This window comes from Topomyia yanbarensis, chromosome 2 (genome assembly GCF_030247195.1).
Source record: "Topomyia yanbarensis strain Yona2022 chromosome 2, ASM3024719v1, whole genome shotgun sequence".
NCBI lineage: Eukaryota > Metazoa > Arthropoda > Insecta > Diptera > Culicidae > Topomyia > Topomyia yanbarensis.
Genome location: NC_080671.1, coordinates 431774688 through 431793177, shown reverse-complemented (window position 1 = coordinate 431793177; position 18490 = coordinate 431774688). Strand labels below are relative to the sequence as shown.

The 18490-nt window shown below is 44.4% G+C and overlaps 1 protein-coding gene and 1 long non-coding RNA gene across 2 annotated transcripts in view; both read right to left on the bottom strand.

The window, feature by feature from the left end:
* LOC131680995 (zinc finger protein 62 homolog) overlaps positions 1-16196 on the bottom strand; it is a 46025-nt gene extending 29829 nt beyond the window's left edge. Inside the window, exons 1-3 of the mRNA XM_058961703.1 lie at positions 16064-16196; positions 14398-15683; positions 14246-14335 (exon numbers count right to left, since the gene is read on the bottom strand). Of these exons, the coding sequence (XP_058817686.1) occupies positions 14246-14335; positions 14398-15639 (1332 nt within the window). The 5' untranslated portion in view covers positions 15640-15683; positions 16064-16196. The remainder of the gene's footprint in view (positions 1-14245; positions 14336-14397; positions 15684-16063) is intronic.
* On the bottom strand, positions 167-1258 carry LOC131685469 (uncharacterized). The gene is made up of 3 exons (XR_009304814.1): positions 1031-1258; positions 602-977; positions 167-519 (listed from the first exon to the last, which is right to left on the bottom strand). It is a non-coding gene; the product is annotated as an uncharacterized LOC131685469 (long non-coding RNA).
* Positions 16197-18490: the final 2294 nt, after the last annotated feature.

Below are 18490 nucleotides of genomic sequence, written 5' to 3'. Positions count from 1 at the left end.
ATCATATTAGCTACGCAATTGTCTTCTCTTCTCTTAGCTATTGGTGTAGCTACGCAAACCGGAACTCTGTTAACGACACTCAATCATCATATGACCACTAATCGTAAATAATAACAAACCTGTCAGTGATCCAGTTCAAAATAAAAAGTAATCTTGATCGAAAGAAAATGAAATTTATTTAAAACAGCAACATTTTAATAAGTTGCGAAAAATTTGCCAACTTTATTGCCTTTCATTACACCTGCACTATCCCAGTAAATCCACCCGGAAAATGATTCAGCTCCAGCGACACAACCGATTCTAATTAGAGCCAGCCAGAATTCCTACTGGACTTACTAGCATACTGCCACCGGTCATCACCATACTCTGGACTTTTCGTTCATAGAATGTTGAACCGTGCGCCTCGAGTCAGCAGCTTGAGACGGAAATTCTTCTGAACATCGCGAAGCAGAGTCGCTTTATACCCGACAGCACGTTGCGGCAACGGTATGTTCAATTGGCTTTCCCAGTATTTAGGAACTAGAATTGTTCGAACGAGTAACAGCACGTTATGAAAATGAAACAAATCAATAATAGGAGATTTTTTATCAAGGTTACTTACGATGACACAATCCCTTAACACCAAAGAATTTACTTCGTGGAACATTTGACAGCAACACTTTTGCTATCATCAATGTAATCGTTGTCTGAATGGTATGCAAACCATCAAATTAACATTGTATAGTATGCTTAATTATCAAATGACGCACTTCTTTTAGATTCCTGAAAACTAACAAATATTGTCGTTTCCGCACATCGTTCCTCCAAAGCGATTGACAAATCGAATTGGAAGGTCAAGAAAGATTTTCAGAATCATCTTGCTTCCAGTTACCTTGACAGTGTCACCACTGATCTTATTGGGAGTACCTATGGGAGGAACAAGTAGCTCAATCTTATGTGCTAAGGGTGGTTTAGCATTAAATCCAATTTAAACAAGTCTAAAAAAATAATGTTATTTCGTTTGAATCGCACTTATTGAAAGATAAAATACCTGCTAAATTCCCACGATGGCTAACGATGCCGGAAAGATACGGAAAAAAATGCTGTCCTAGTTGATAGTCCGGCAGCAACCCCACTTGAGTGGTCAGGAGTAATCTAAGGGCTCACGAACGTTTCTCGTCCGAATAATTTCTATTTGTCTGTTGGAAATTTACTATAAATGTACTCCGCACTCGTTTCCAAGATGTATTCCATTTTTTTCACAAACAGAATGGCACAACAAATGGCATGGTAACCAACTCCCTAGTAAACAATAACAAAACAGTGTTGCTAGAAAATTTATATTTTGTGATTTCCGAGGGGTAATGCAATGCTCCGGTAACTTGAGGTGAATGGCAATGGACACTTTTTTCATTTAACTTTTCATAGAGTGGTACGTCGTGTCGTTGGAGCAGCTGTACCGCGCTAAAGACACACGGAAATTCTACGAGAAGTTGAACCGCTCGCGCAGGGGCCACGTACCACAGGCCGACATGTGCAGAGATACAAACGGGAATCTTCTCACGGACCAGTGTGAGGTGATCCAGAGGTGGCGGCAGCACTACGAAGAACACCTGAACGGCGATGCAGCAGACGACGAGGATGGCACGGTAACGCACCTGGGAGCACGCGCGGAAGACATTACACTACCGGCTCCGGATCTCCAAGAAATCCAGGAGGAGATCAGCCGGCTCAAAAATAATAAAGCCGCTGGGGTTGACCAAATACCAAGCGAGGTACTAAAACACGGTGGCGAGCCACTGGCTAAAGCGCTGCACTGGGTGATTACCAAGATTTGGGAGGAGGAGATTTTACCGGAGGAGTGGATGGAAGGTGTCGTGTGTCCTATCTACAAAAAGGGCGACAAGCTGGATTGCTGTAATTACCGAGCAATCACCCTGCTGAACGCCGCCTACAAGGTACTCTCCCAAATACTATGCCGTCGACTATTGCAAGAGAGTTCGTGGGGCAGTACCAGGCGGGTTTCATGAGCGAACGATCTACCACGGACCAGGTGTTCGCTCTTCGTCAAGTACTGCAGAAATGCCGCGAGTACAATGTGCCCACACATCATTTGTTCATCGACTTCAAAGCCGCATACGACACTATCGATCGAGATCAGCTATGGCAGATTATGCACGAGTACGGATTCCCGGACAAACTGACGCGATTAGTGAAGGCGACGATGGATCGGGTGATGTGCGTAGTACGTGTCTCAGGGACGCTCTCGAGTCCCTTCGAATCACGCAGAGGGTTACGGCAAGGTGATGGTCTCTCGTGTCTGTTATTCAACATCGCGCTGGAAGGTGTAATAAAAAGAGCAGGGGTCGACACGAGTGGTACGATTTTCACAAAGTCCGTTCAGCTACTTGGCTTCGCCGATGACGTTGATATTATTGCACGAAACTTTGAGAAGATGGAAGAAGCCTACATCAGACTGAAAAGAGAAGCCAAGCGCGTCGAGAAGTTCACGAGTTCACGAGAAGAGAATGAGAACCGCCCGCTTCGAGTTTGCATCGGTGGCGACGAAATCGAGGTGGTTGAAGAGTTCGTGTACTTGGGCTCACTGGTGACCGCCGACAATCATACCAGCAGAGAGATTCGTAGACGCATCGTGGCCGGAAATCATGCTTATTTTGGCCTCCGCAAGACACTTCGGTCGAACAGAGTTCGCCGTCGTACGAAGTTGACCATCTACAAGACGCTGATTAGACCGGTAGTTCTCTACGGGCACGAGACCTGGACCATGCTCGTGGAGGACCAACGCGCACTTGGTGTCTTCGAACGGAAAGTGCTGCGTACCATCTACGGTGGAGTACAGATGGAAGACGGCACATGGAGACGGCGAATGAACCATGAGTTGCATCAGCTGTTGGGGGAGCCGCGCATCTGTCATACCGCGAAAATCGGACGACTACGGTGAGCCGGGCACGTAGCCAGAATGTCGGACAATAGCCCGGTGAAAACGGTTCTCAATTGCAATCCGACCCGTACAAGAAGACGTGGCGCGCAGCGAGCACGATGGATCGACCAGGTAGAAGACGATTTGCGGACCCTTCGCAGACAGCGTGGCTGGCGACGCGCGGCCATGGACCGAGTGGAATGGAGGAATCTTTTGTATACGGCACAGGCCACTTCGGCCTTAATCTGTTAATAAATAAATAAAATCTACCACGGAAACCGTCCTATGAAGAGCTTCACTATTTCGTTAATAGCGTTCTCGAGTTGCAGAAAAATCAAGTAGTGCGAATTCAACTAAGCTGAAGCCTTGGTTGTGCGTTTATGAAAGTCAGCGAACTCGTTGTGGCACAAGCAATCGTCGAAAACCATGACAATGTACACGAGACAGAGATAGACGCTAATACCTACAAACTTCGGATCACGGTGGAGGACGGAGCTGTGGAAATTAAACTTTACGATCTCTCTGAAGACGTAACGAACGAAGATATTATCGGCTTTCTCCAAGAGTACAGGGACGTACTCTCAATCCATGAGATCATGTGAAACGAGAAGTACGCTTTCGGTGGCATATCCACTGGTGTTCGAGTGGTAAAGATGATGGTAAAAACAAACATTCCATCATTTGTCACCATCGACGGCGAAATGACAGCCGTATCGTATTACGACCAACACCAAACGTGCCGACATTGCAACGAATTCGTTCATAGCGGAGTCTCATGCATCCAAAACAAAAAACTTCTGGTCCAGAAGCTAGCCGCGGACCAGGTAAACACGTCGTACGCAAAGGTCGTAAAACAATCGGCTCGATCGAAGACAGCTCAGCAAAAACCAACACTAGAAAAACAACCGACCAACGGCTTCCAACTTCGGGTCCTAAACCGCCGTGGACAACAAAGCCCGTGGTAGCCGCTCAACAAACTGAGACGTTCCCTGTACCATCACCGAGCACGAATAATCCAACATAACGAAATCCCGAGCCCGAACCTCCCGTTCGGCAACTCACCGACGACATCTTCAAAATGCCTCCCAAATTCACCAGCGTAAGAGACGCATCTCGCAAGCCTGTGCCAAATGAGCCGAAAAACGATGGTGACGATACAGACCGATCCTCAACTTCAACGAGCAGCCGACGATCTTTACGCCGTCCACCGGGCAAAAAACAACGTCAATGGGACGGCAACGATTCGCGGGAGGAAAATCTCGCCTTGTGATGGAGCGCGCCAGCTATAACATTGCAACCATCAATATCAACAACATCACGAACACAACAAAGTTGAACGCCCTCCAAACCTTCGTTCGTACAATGGAGCTGGATATCGTTTTCATGCAAGAAGTAGAGAACGAACAGTTGTCTTTTCCCGGCTATAACGAAATTTGCAATGTGAATCACACGATAAGGGATACGGCAATCGCACTAAAAGAACACATTCGCTTCTCACACGTAGAATAAAGCCTGGATGGTCGGCTTGTCGCCCTACGAATATCTAACACCACTCTGTATAATGTATATGCCCCATCCGGCACCGCAATGAGAGCCGAGCGGGAGTGGTTTTACAAAAATCGCTGCCATACTACCTCCGCCATAGAACAGAGAATGTTATTTTGGTAGGTGATTTTAACTGCGTGCTACGACAGTGCGAGGCAACAGGGAGTAACTCGAGTCCGTCTCTTCAAGCGATCACCCAACAAATGCAACTCCATGACGTGTGGGTTAAACTGAACCCTCAGACACCCGGGCACACATACATAACGCACAACTCGATGTCCAGACTGGATCGCATCTACGTGAGCCCAGGCCTCTGCGAAATGCGAACACACACGTGTGCCCCTTCACGAACCACAAAGCCGTCACCGTTCGAATATGCCTTCCCTACCTTGGAAGAGAATTCAGCAGGGGGTTCTGATCTCTCCACATCTCCTTACTGTAGAGAACTTCGACGAACTACGAACCAGTTGGCAGTATTGGACTCACCAACGACGCAACTTCCCGTCATAGATAAGCTGGTGGCTATCGTGCGCCAAACCCAAAATAAAATCATTCTTCCAATGGAAATCACGTTTGGTCTACAACGATTTCCATCGCAAATACCAACAACTATATTTACAATTGCGACAGGCGCACGATAGCTACTTTCACGACCCAACAATGTTGTCGACTATCAACCGCTTGAAAGCAGAGATGTTGAAACAACAACGAGAATTCACGCACATGTTTGTGCGCATCAACGAAACACGCATCGCCGGCGAGCCACTGTCGATGTTCCAGCTGGGAGAGTGGAGGAGAAAAAGAACTACGATAACACATCTACAAAACGAGCGGAATGAAAGTCTTGACCGTTCCGAAGACATCGAACAACATTTTCTACAGTACTACCAGATCCTATACGCGAGGGATGAAACGGTTGACGCTACAAACGACGATTTCAGATGCTAGGGAATAATTCCCGAAAACGACGAAGCGTACGAGGCCACGCGGCAACCAAAACAAGCGCATCTAGAAAATCTGGACCCGACGGAATCACGAAGGAATTTTATCTACGAGCTTTCGACGCTATCCACCGAGAACTTAACCTCGTTATGAACGAGACTCTGGCGTCAAATTTCCCTGCCGAGTTCGTTGAGAGTGTGATCGTTCTCGTGAAGAAGAAGGGGACAGATGACACTGCTTGCTCCTACAGACCAATATCGCCAAAACTACGACTTCAAGCTCCTCTCACGAATCATCAAAGCAAGAATAGAGAATGTTATGCGAATCCACCGAATCCTGAGCGACGTGCAAACATGCTCTAACAACGAATGCAACATATTCCAGGCCACCCTGTCGCTAAAAGATAGAATTGCTCAACTAATCCACCGTAAACAGAGAGCCAAGCTGATATCATTCGATCTGGACCATGCTTTCGATCGTGTCGACCGAAGATTCCTGTTCGTCAACATGTGCTCGCTCGAATTCAACCGCAGGTTAGTCTCTTCACTCTCTCGACTCGCCAAGATATCGTCGTCTCGCTTACTCATTAACGGGCATCTTTCCGCCGCCTTTCCCATACAACGATCGGTACCGTAAGGGAATCCGATTTCAAGCTGTCTGTTTAGCATCTACTTACAACTACTCCTAACGAAGATCGAGCAAGAATGCGGCAATGATCTCGTCGTTGCATACGCCGATGATATAAGTGTGATAGCAACAACCGTACCCAGAATCTTGGCAATACACGAACTGTTTATCCGTTTCTCTCGTGTTTCGAGAGCGAAACTAAAGGTTTGTTCCAGTACACGGAAGTCACTCCGGAGTAAACAGGAGCAAAAAATCTTTGCTCCTTTTTACTCCGGTTTGCTACCAGAAGAAGAAAAAGGAGAAGAAGAGAGTACAGGAACGATTTTCTCCGGAGTACTTCCAGTTTCTCCTGGTACTGGAACAGACCTTAAATCTGAATAAAACAACAGCAATCGATATTGGTTTCATCAATTGAAATCCTCTCAACGTACCATGGTTGCGCACGGAAAACACTGTAAAAATTTTAGGGAAGAATCTTTAGCAATTCTATCCGCTTAATGTGCAAGCAGAATTGAGATGAGATACTGGGAAAATTTAGTCGGTTGATATGGCTACACTCGATGCGATCGCTAACCCTTCTACAAAAAGTGACGCTATTGAATACTTTTGCGACGGCAAAGATCTGGTACCTTGCCTCTATCCTCCCGTCGTCCAACATACATACGGCAAAACGTACTACAACGATGGGACTTTCTCTGGCATGGAATCCCAGCTCGTGTACCTATCCAACAGCTAGCACGAAATTTTGCACAAGGCGGATTAAAACTGCACTTACCAGCGTTGAAATGCAAATCACTGCTGATAAACAGACATTTGACAGAGATCGACTCTATGCCGTTTTACAGGTCGTTTATCCGTCAAAATAACCCCAATCTGGTAAACCCTCCCGCAGACTGCTCCTGTTTGAAACTAATACAACAGAGCATATCCCAAATCCCTCCCCAAATCCAGCAAAACCCTACCGCTAATCTCATCCACCAATTTTACGTGGACAACACAGAAGTGCCCAAAATCGAACGAGAGAACCGTCAAATGGATTGGCCTCGAATATGGATGAACATCCATAAAGCGCGAAATTTGTCATCTCAAGAGCGAACCGATCTATACTTGATGGTGAATGGAAAAACGGTGCACCGGCGTCTCATGAACGTAATGCGACGGGCGGATAGTGAAAACTGCTTACACTGCAACGCAGCAATAGAAACACTGAAACACAAATCCAGCGAGTGTCCTCGGGTAACGCCAGCATGGACACTACTGCAACAGAAGCTTCGACATAGCTGAATGGGTGGCGAAGAATAAACTTCATGGACTTTGTGCAACCACAGATAACAGACGTTTAGGCTAGAACAAAATGTCTTCAAAAACCTGTGTAAACTTTCAAATTGATAAACGTTGGAAATCCGTGTTTCACTATTGCCATCTGCGCAACTGTTTGCTACAGGTGTTTGACAGCTGCACTCTAACTACATTGTATCGATCACTGCGCCATCTACAAACGTTTGCCAAACGTGTTTCAGACGTCTGATTTATTTGGAATTCCAGTAGCGGGTATTTACACACGATTCAAATCGAGCCTAAACATCTGTTATCTGTGGTGCAACCAACCTTGAATGGAGTTCCTCGGATTACAAAACCATCGATTCTAAAGCTGTTTGTGATATACATACAATTCATCAATGAAAGCGAAAATGCAATAAACACAAATTCATTGCAATTTAGATTAAATTATGAACTGAAGATATTTTATTAATAAACCAATACATGATTTCTTTATAAAAATGAAGCAGCAGGCACTAGAGAGGGAGTATATGGTGGAGCGAAGCCGACTTTTACAACGGCATGCGATGTTCGGCGGAGGAGCAGCCGGTGGAATCGTACTGGATCCTCAGGCGACAGCATTCCAACCGATTAGTAACGGTTTCTTCGGTGTTTCTTGGCTAAGTCAAAGCCAGATTTCAGCATGTCAAGCTGTCAACCAGCAGTTTTGTTTCGATTTAAACGCCTCAAGGGAAGGCAATGGAAATGGTACTTTATTGTTTGTTGCATCCTGCTAGCTTTCCGAGCGTTATAGCGATGCTGAACCCTGTTTGAGAAACCGGAAGATATTGTTTGTGAATGAGATCCGGGATGCCATCACGGTGCACACTGAGCAGCAAGTGACAACCTATGCGTTTCTCGACGATGGATGGTCGGCGACCTTGATGGAGCACAGCCTACTCAGACAAATAGATCTTAATGGAACACTCTATTGATTGAGCCTGAATTGGACGAGTGGTCACCAGCGAGAAGATGAGTTGGTCTTACTGGCCTTGAAGATCTCTGGCGTAAATGACGCCCGCGAAGTGTTCGATCTCCCTATATGGTTAGAGATCTTTCTCCTCCTAAACAGTCTTTTTCAGTCTCGCAGTTGGCAACTATAAGTACAAATATCTTAAAGGTTTGCCACTGAAATCCTACGATGGTGTTTCTCCACGGATCCTTATAGATCCGATGGTGAACAGCGCAGAACGGGTAAATAGGGTGTTGATAACTTGCATCAGAGCGCTTTTGGATGAAGATCATCGAAATTGGGACGAAAATCTAGCATCGATCGTAGCTGCCATCAATAGCGCGAAACACGAGGTCACGGGAGTTAGTCCGCACTTTGCCAACTTCGGCTGATTCTGCATACGGATCTGTATAAACAACAGAATCTCAACACGCCGCAGGATCTAAAGCTTGCACAAGATCTGCGTTTGTCGAATTTAAAGCGGATCCATGAATGCATGTTGCAACGGATCAGAAACTCGCACGAAAAATCGAATAAACGGTACAACATGCGTACGAGAGCGGTGGCGTTCAACGTCGGAGATCTTGTCTGGCGAAGGTCGTTCGGACTATCATCGAAGGTAGATCGCATCAACCAGAAACTGAACCCGAAGTTCTTGCCAGCTATGATCCGGAAAGTTTTGGATACCAATTCATATGAACTGGAGGATGTTCCGTCCGGAAAAGTAGGAAGGTACCACGCGAAGGACCTAAAGGCCGATTAGAAGAAATTCGCTCAGCTATGTCGGCAGGCTCCAGCCTGCTAACCACGAGTTTAGTGCTCCAGAAACACGTTAGCCGATCGGGATAAATCGTGCCCTGTCATGGTGTGGCGAGCAATAACTTTTCAAACTACCTTCCCACCATGGCACACCAGCCAGCGTCAATTGGACTTGAGGAGCTGTCTAGGAAGGCCCATGACAACTCGCAGTCGCAGCAAGTAGCTGTCGAGACGTGAGGGACGGGACAGGACTTCCACCAATCAGAACAGTAAGCCTCAGCGGGCATGCCGTTTTCGGAACGGGAGAAACCGTTCGTCGAGAAATATAAGCCTTAGCGGGCATGCCCCTAGCGAATCGTGAGAAACCGTGCATCGAGAAAGCAGAAGCCTTCAGCAGGCACGCCGTTAGCGATTCGGGAGAAAACGCACGTCGGAAGCAGAAGCCTCCAGCAGGCACGTCGTTAGCGATTCGAGAGAAAACGCATTTCGAGAAAGCAGAAGCCCACAACATGCGCGCCATTTCGGAACGAGAGAAATCGACCAGCGAGCACGCGAGCGCAACAGGTAGGAAAGCAGGCAGCCGAAAACTAGAGACGGAACTTTCGGAGCGAGTCTCGGGAAAACCTTGAGCCGTTGCACAGGGGTGCAGGTCGACGAAGGCGGACCCCTCTGGACTCCTCAGACATAGCAAAAGTCAATCTCATAGGTAAGCTGCTTCATGGTGACACATCAAGCTAAATCATGCACCTAAGTCACTGGCGCAAGCGTGCGAACCGTTTCAGAACGTGAGAAACCGACAAGCAAGCGCAACCGCGCGGGTCCTTCACGATTCGGGTGAAATCGCAGAAAATGCCACAAAAGTGAGGCGGGCGTGCAGAAACAAAGGAGGAACAGCTGAACAATCCAGGCTTGTCGCAACCGGAGCGGGAAAGAATCAGACGTAAACGCGCTGGATATAAGCCTCCCAGGCTTGCCGTTACCGTAGCGAGAGAAAACGGGCGGGTGTGAGAAAGCACACGAGACAGATCGGCAAAAGCACAAACAGTGTCCAGCCCGAACAAGTAAATCTACATATATGAGCAGCGCCAGTTCCCAATGCTTAAGCATGAAAACACGACAGATCGGTATTAATCTTCCTAAACTGGACGGGCGTTTGAGTCCAGTAAACACAAAACTCAAATTGAATCACAGGTCTCATTGGTCGAGGAGGCGTCACCACGACAAATCTCTAAAGCAACGCGAATCAGGGGCGCGGACGTTCAGGCGGCTAGTCCAAATGAACTTAACCCTTGTATGGACTCGTGGTGATAGGAGAGACTAAATCCTCTCATACCTCGAATATACAACCGCCTCTTATGAGACTTTCATTCTTATGAGAGTTCAAGATTTTCTGACCCCAGAGCCGTTCAGACCATTTATATTCTTGCGTATTTTTTGTAGATCTTCTAGTTTAATTTAGCCATTAAGATTAGATAATATCATTGAGTGTTGCTACTCAGTGGAAGTTTGAGGAAATGCAAGCAAGAACTGAACCGGCGACATTTTTGCCATAGATAGTTGGCACACGATTACACAATTCTGAACAGATGAAGTCTGTTGTGTATATGATTTGGAGAGTTATGTTTTGTCTTGAGCTCAAGATTTGAAGAGCAGCTGTTAGGCTCTTGTATGTTTTAAGTTAGTGTTTATGTTAGTAATCAGCACAGTCTTCGGTACACTTCTTAAAGAAGTGAGAAGTCTTTTGAAATTTTTCGTGAACCGCTTTAGCGCTTCACGAAAAAAATTTGCCATTGGGTAGGGTTGTGTTACGTTTAAAGTGGGTAAAGCGTAATTATAAGTGCAATAATGAGGTGTTAGACGGGAGTGTGCAGCACGCGCGTGAACGCACCCCACCCGCGATGGGTTGTCGGGATAACGGCAGCACTGGAGCTGTCAGAAAAGAAAACCGCATGTTCACAATTTTGGATAGCAGGTTGAGTGCGGACGTGAGGCGAGAGCGGCCAAGGAAAAAAAACCGCAAGTGAGTCGTGCGAGCCTGCAGCAGAAGGTAGGAGCAGATATTCTCCGTGGCACGATAAGTTTTCCTCGCGCGGCCCACGAGTGTAGGTTGCAGTGTACGGGTCCAGTCGCTATCTTTTTCGAAGTGATTGCGAGAAGCTAACGGTAACTTGTGAGCCGGAAGAGTACGGACGGCCAGTGTATCGTACGATAGAGCGGAAACATTTGTCTCCCACGTTTTGAAATTCGCCAATGAAAACCGATCGCTGTGCGCCGTCCTCGTGGTAGTTGTAGGATTGCCACTAGCAAGCAGCATTTATTTAGCTTGTTCATCAAAGGGAGCGACACAAGCGCCACCGGCAGGGGTTAAGAAGACAGACGAATGCATGCCGGACAGTGAAGAATCTACAAGCAGTAAATCCAACCTCAACTTACCCGGCCAGGTTGAACGGACACCAATAGACTCTCCAAAGGAGGAGGAGGAACCACGACGGTTGAGCGGTAAGTCTGCACATTTCTCATCTTACCTCAGGCACTCTGTTCGGTTTTGTTAGTGGGTCAGCGAGCCTTTTTTTCTCTAGATTACAGGATAAACAATTATCGCCTGGGTCATGCCTAAAGAAACGTTAAAGGAGGCGAGAACGAACCAGTGGTATCCAGAACCCACCACCATGGATTCTGGCGTGACGCACTGGCTATTAGGCAATCCATTAGACGTTTGTTTGACAATTCAGCGGTGGGTTCTGTCAACAAGTCTACTCCTGCGAACAGAAAAACTCGTCCGACAAACAACTTTGTTAGTCCGATTCGTTTGATGTTGGATCGAATCAACGATAATGTCGGACGTCGCACCCCTCGGAGTAACGTCAGAATAAGTAAACAAGAAATAATCAGCTGATCAGAAACGTCTCATGGATTGCCTAATAGCGGTTATCACAGTCCCCACATTTGTGCGTGTGTCAAGGAAGAAGAAGGGAATCTGAATATGGTATTAAAGGACTATTACTCAATTGAGCTACTGGGAATCTGGTTCGTATAAATCGATACATTCAAAGGATTCTGTCTACCGAAACACGACTGGTTGGGAATTCGCTACGAGACCGGCATATTGTGGCGTCAAAGCACAGCTACCCGACAACAAGGGGATGGCTAGTCTGTCTACAGAAGCGAATGAAACGGGAACCCGAGTTAGCTGCGGCGATGCAAGCGAAAATACTCGGGTACGATGAAAAGGGTTACATTCGGCAGCTGTCGGCAATGGAGAAGTATTCTAGCGACTAGTTAGTGCCAAAGCCAGGGAAGCTACGAACCGCATCCGACGCGGCTGCAAAGGTCAACGACGTTTCACTAAACCCGTTCCTCCCAACAGGCCTCAACCAACTGGTGCCACTGCTCGCAGTTCTGTACAAGTTTCACGAGTTTTGCATCGCCGTAGTGGGGGATATTCGGGAAATGTTCTTCTAAGTACAGATGGAGAAGCCAGACCAACAAAACCAGATGATTCTGTGGAACAATGGTAACCTGGTGGATGAACCCGAAGTGTATGCGGTTGCAGTTATGACGTTCGGAGCGGTATAATTTTATGTGAAGAACCGAAATGCCAAAAGATTCGAAGAGCAGTATCCGCGAGCGGTTGAGTGCATAAAGCACGGGCGCTACCTCGACATGTTAGTGAGTGAGGACGAAGTTGTAAAACTAGCCAGTGAGGTATGTTCTATCCACTCTCGGGGAGTTTCGAGATAGGCTATAGAATTCTCACACAGTCATCGGGAACCTGCACGAGGTCAATACCATGGAAAAGAACATGAATTTCTGCGCAGAGATGACGACGGAAAAGTTGCTCGGAATGTGGTGGGACACCAAAACAAACACTTTCACCACACCTCTGTACTTTCACGTTCAAATTATCACAGGAACACGATGAGCAGCTACTTTCCGACATCAGGATGCCCGTAAAACGAGAAGTTATGAGAACATAGATGTGATATAGGTGAGCCTATGGGATTCATCGGTCACCTACTTGAAGATTTTGATGCAGAAAATCTGGTTTCTCGCTGCTACAGAACTATAACAATTGCCAAGCCAACGAACAATGAGTGGAATTGCATATTTTCTGCGATGCTAGCGAGAATGGGATGGCCGCTGTGGCCTACTTCATATTCGAAGAGGAAAGAGAGGTAGAATGTGCGATGATTGGATCTAAAACACGCTTAGCTCTTCTGAAGTTTCTCTCTATCCCTCGTCTTGATCTGTAGGCAGCCATTATTGCAGCTCGTCTAGCCGACTGTATTGTCTAATCACATCGAATGAATAATATGCGCCGCGTTTCCTGGATCGACTCGCGTTGTCAATTCGTTGTCTTCACGGTCGGCGAGCTGCTGGATACAACACGAGTGGATGAGTGAGATGGTTACCAACTAAAGCGGACGAAGGTGTGAGATGGAAAAGGCCGCCAGACTTTCGGCCTAGTAGTCGCTAGTTTAGCGCATAGGATTTTTTTATGGGAATCAGAAAATTTTGAGAATAATAGCCATTTGCCCTAGTTCTGTTCGAAACTATAAGGACCCTATTCTCACAGTCACGTCACCTAGTGACTAGAAGAAAATTTTCCTCTAGTTACTAAGTGACGTGACCGTAAGAATAGGGACCTGAACAGTTAGGCTTAGTAGGTCCTCATCTTGACAGAGTCTAGATGGGCGGATGAACGTCTGCCCTAGTGCGGGCTGAAAAATGACAATAACACAAATATCTAATTTTTGTACTTGAGTTTATTATAAAATCTTGTGTTGTGGGCCGTGTTCGGAGGTGACCGATAGAGAAGATTACACGACCCACACGTTAAAACATATATATACTTTATTTAAAATAGAGACGCGAACAAACGGAGAGGTAAAATACGCGTATTACTTATAGTATGGTATATCACTTTCTGATTCCTGACCGGATGCTGTTCGGTGCGTCAACTGAGTGACAGGCGGGCTGCCACCAGTGAGCCCAGCAATTCCTGTTGAGTTGTAGGGATGTCCACGTCTCCAACACCTGGCAGTTGAAACTATTTTTCTGATTTCCTCTATATGACCTGAAAAATAGTTTCAACTACCAGATTAACGTTGAAATTGATAAAATCATAAAAAACATTAGCATTAATCCTGTATTGCGTCAGCTAATCGCTCTTCGTGAACCTCAAAGAATTCTGTTTTCAGTGGGGATTCCTCGATTTCCCCATCCACGTTTACGTTCTGATGCCCGCGTACGTTTCCTTCTACATCATTCTGTAATATACAGTTTCATTAGCGACAATTTTAACATCACGTTCTCACTCCACTTTACTAACCAGTTTCAATTCCCTTGCCGGATCACTGGCCGGTGGCAATCCATGATTCTTCCTGTGTCGATTCAGGCTTGTTTTTCGAGTGAATTCAGCACCACACACATCGCAGTGAAACGGTCGAACTGGGTGGTCGATGTGTGTGCGATTATGTGCGGAAAGTGTACTGAGTGTCTTGAAACTTTTGCTGCAAATGTCACAAGTGTACGGTCTTTCCCCGGTATGAACTCGGATGTGCTGTTGTAGAATACTGTTGCTTCTGAATCTTTTCCTACACGTCGGGCACTCGTAAGTGTCATGGATTAGGCGGTGTGCCTTTAGTTCTTCGTAGCTGCTGAACTGCTTTATACAACCGTTACATTTAAATATTTCCTCGTTGTGGATGTGAGCATGCCTTAATAGACCTACGGAATAGGTGAAATGCTTAAAGCAAATCTCACAAACGTATGGTTTAGCGTTGCTATGGACGCGGCTGTGTCGCATAAGATCTGTATTTCGCATGTATTTTTTGTTGCAAATGTTGCACTGGTGAGGACGTATTCTACCTTGAGATTGAACGGATTTCTCAACAATTATTTCTGAATCCGTTCCACATTCATATGAATTTCCACTGTTATGTGTCATTTTGTGATTGTTCAGGATAGCACGTGTACGGAACTTTCTAGCACAAATGTTACACTCGTATGGTTTTTCGCCAGTATGAATACGCTTATGGTCAACCAAAACAAATTTCAAGCGAAAATCTTTCCCACACACATCACATTTGTGTGGTTTTTCGCCGGTGTGGATTCGCTTATGTTGAAGCATATCAAAATTGAACGAGAATTTTTTGCCACATATTTCACATTTGAAAGGTCGTTCACTTTTACTACAATGCTTATGATTATACATGCAAGATTTCTTAGCAAACTTCCTACCACAGGCATCGCATTTGAAGGGCTTTTCTCCTATGTGCGTCTTCTGGTGTATCACGAAATGGGTCCTTTGCTGAAATTCTTCATCGCACACCTCACATATAAGTGGCTTGTTCCCCCAATGAATGCGTTTGTGAACCGACAGGGTACTACGGGTAGAAAATGTTTTATCACAGAAATTACACCCGAACGGTCTTTCACCGGTGTGGATGTTTCGGTGTTCTTTTAGTTTACTATCCTTGCTGAACCCTTTGCCGCAGATTTCACAGTTGTGAGATTTTGAAACTTGTAAAATGTTCTCTTGTACTTGGTCATAGCTGTTCGCTATTTGCATTTCGCCTGTCGGTTGTTTCGTAGTGGTTTCTATTTGAGTATTACCTAAAATACAATCAATCAAGTATATTTAATGTGTTAATCGAAAATTTATAACTACGAACCTTAAATCTAATCTCTAATTTTGAAATTATTCTAACTGTAAATGAATCTATGTTGAAAATTCGATAGTTTTTTCGTTCTCTTTTGAATTTTGTGCTTTGCATATTTATTTTACCATTAATCAGGTCAAGGATACCGATTTTCGATGGTAGTGCTGGTTTTTTAACTTTCGAGTAGAAGCGCTAGTGGAAGTTTTTTGCTATCCCGATGCACATCAACCCAACAGCCCAAAAGTAAACCAAAAGAGACTCTCATTTGCAGTTACATTGTGTTCAGAAATGTTGCTGGAAATAGTTTTATACTATAAAATAAACAAAACTTACTTGCTTAACTAATGATTAATATCCTTCTTAATTGCGTTATGAGCATTGCCTTGTTCGCTAGCCTAATAATAATAATAATAATATGACATTAAGCAATACTTGGCATCGTTCCTGATCAGCTGATTATTTTTTGTTTACATATATTAATCAATCAAAATACGCTGTGTTACAAGCGTTACGTTCCGAGCCCCAGTAGCTCGACCGGAATCAATGCGGTTGCCCATTCACACTCGTAAAAAGTTACTCAGATTCTGAGTACTTTTAACTCAGTTTTGAATGATGTTCGTAAACGTCAAAAATTGAGTTGTCATGTATAATATCTCTGAGTAACTCTGACTCTATTTTTGGGTATTACACAAGAAACCGTTTTGGAGTTACCAAACGGAAAAGCCGTTTCTCGCCAAGTTAAAAATTCCAAGCGTCATCCGCCATTTTCCATTAGTAGGTACACGCTCGTTTAGTTATCGCTCATCACTTTTTCACAAATAAAAATTTGTTCAAATATTTATAATAGTTGAAGCTAGAGTTGTAGTGTGTAAAATACATTTTAATTGAAAGAGTGGATTTGAACAACCAGCATGCAGAAGATTTCGGAAGAGGTGGATGCTGAAACTGCAATGAAGTTGCGAGGTAATGTTCACGTTATATTATATATATATATATATATATATATATATATATATATATATATATATATATATATATATATATATATATATATATATATATATATATATATATATATATATATATATATATATATATATATATATATATATATATATATATATATATATATATATATATATATATATATATATATATATATATATATATATATACTGGAAAAAAGTGTAAGGTTTCAGGTTTCTCATGCCATGTGCCAAATTGTGGGAAGATGATTCCTGGACACGTGGATGAATTGAAGGAACACTTCCGGTTGGTACACAATTTGAACACCAGCAAAGCAGTCGCTCAACCTTTCCTTTGTTCAGAATGTGGTTCACTGTACCAGAGGTTTAAGAGCTTGAAACGGCACATAGAGAGTGTTCATCCACTAATTACAGAAAATTCTACAAATATTTCATACGACCATGACGCTGTTGAACAAATTCAAAATAATCATCCGGAAAATATGCTCGTAGATGATTATCTGTTGAGAATAACGAATACTATATTCTTTAAAACGGCGCCGTCGTTGGATGAAATTACTAAGAAAATTAGTAAATTCGCCACAGATTTGCGAAAAGATGTATCTCTTCCCGAGACAAAAATCAAAAAGTTCTTACAGGTTACCTCGAATCTTATAGAAGATTACGAGTGTTACATGTTGAATCTATTCAGAGAATTTTTGAAATCGAAGTCGATCCCATTAAACGATACCGACGCTTTGAAATTTATAAACGACGCATCTTTGGATGGAATTTTTGCAGACGTAGCTTCTCCAAAAGACAACCTAGCATATTTGTCTGGAGTTGCGGGTTGTGCTGTGCCAAACCCTAGGGAAGAAGTCTTGGGAAGAACTAGAATCACTAAAACTGTCCCCGCGATTACCAAACTAGGCAAAAGAAAAAGTGTACAAATAGTGAAAGACGTTGCTCACTATATTCCACTAACCAGCATTTTAGCACTGGTTATGAAGAATCCCGGAGCTCGCAAGATGATAGCAGAAGAAGCAGTGAATGACGATATCTTGTGCGGTTTCAAAGATGGTCAACGTTTCAAAACACACCCATTCCTGACACGGTTTCCCGATGCATTACGACTCTCGCTTCATCTGGACGATGTCGAATATCTGAACCCTTTGGGATCACGCAAATCAAAAAAAAAACTTACCAATTTCAGTGTTAAAATTGAGAATCTCCACCCCGCAATTAATTCATCCTCCAACAGGATATATCTAACGCTTACAGTTCGCTCAAGAGATGTAAAAAAATATGGCTACAATAACGTTATGAAACCGCTGATTCAAGATTTGCGTGAGCTTGAATCAGATGATGGTGTTGTAGTACAATATGGGAGTGAAAAGTTTACGATGAGGGCAGTTCTGGTGCATGTTTTGGGGGACACGCTGGCAATTCATGAAATTTTCGAGTTAATGGGGCCCCAATCAAGTCTATTCTGTAGAATGTGCTATGCGACGCGTACTGCACTTCATTGTGGAAACATTGGTGATACCTTCCCTCATCGCACTGAAGAAAGCATACAATGTGATTTAAATGCACTTCAAAGCGGAACTAAACCACCTTCACAATGCGGAATCATTCGAAAATCAGCACTGAATGAAGTTAAATATTTCAACATAGCGGAAAATAACACGTTTGATCCAATGCATGATCTTTTGGAAGGCGTCGTCATGGTCGTAATCAAATGTGTTTTGAACGAAGCTGTAAATATCCATAAAGTGATAACGATTAGTCAAGTCAA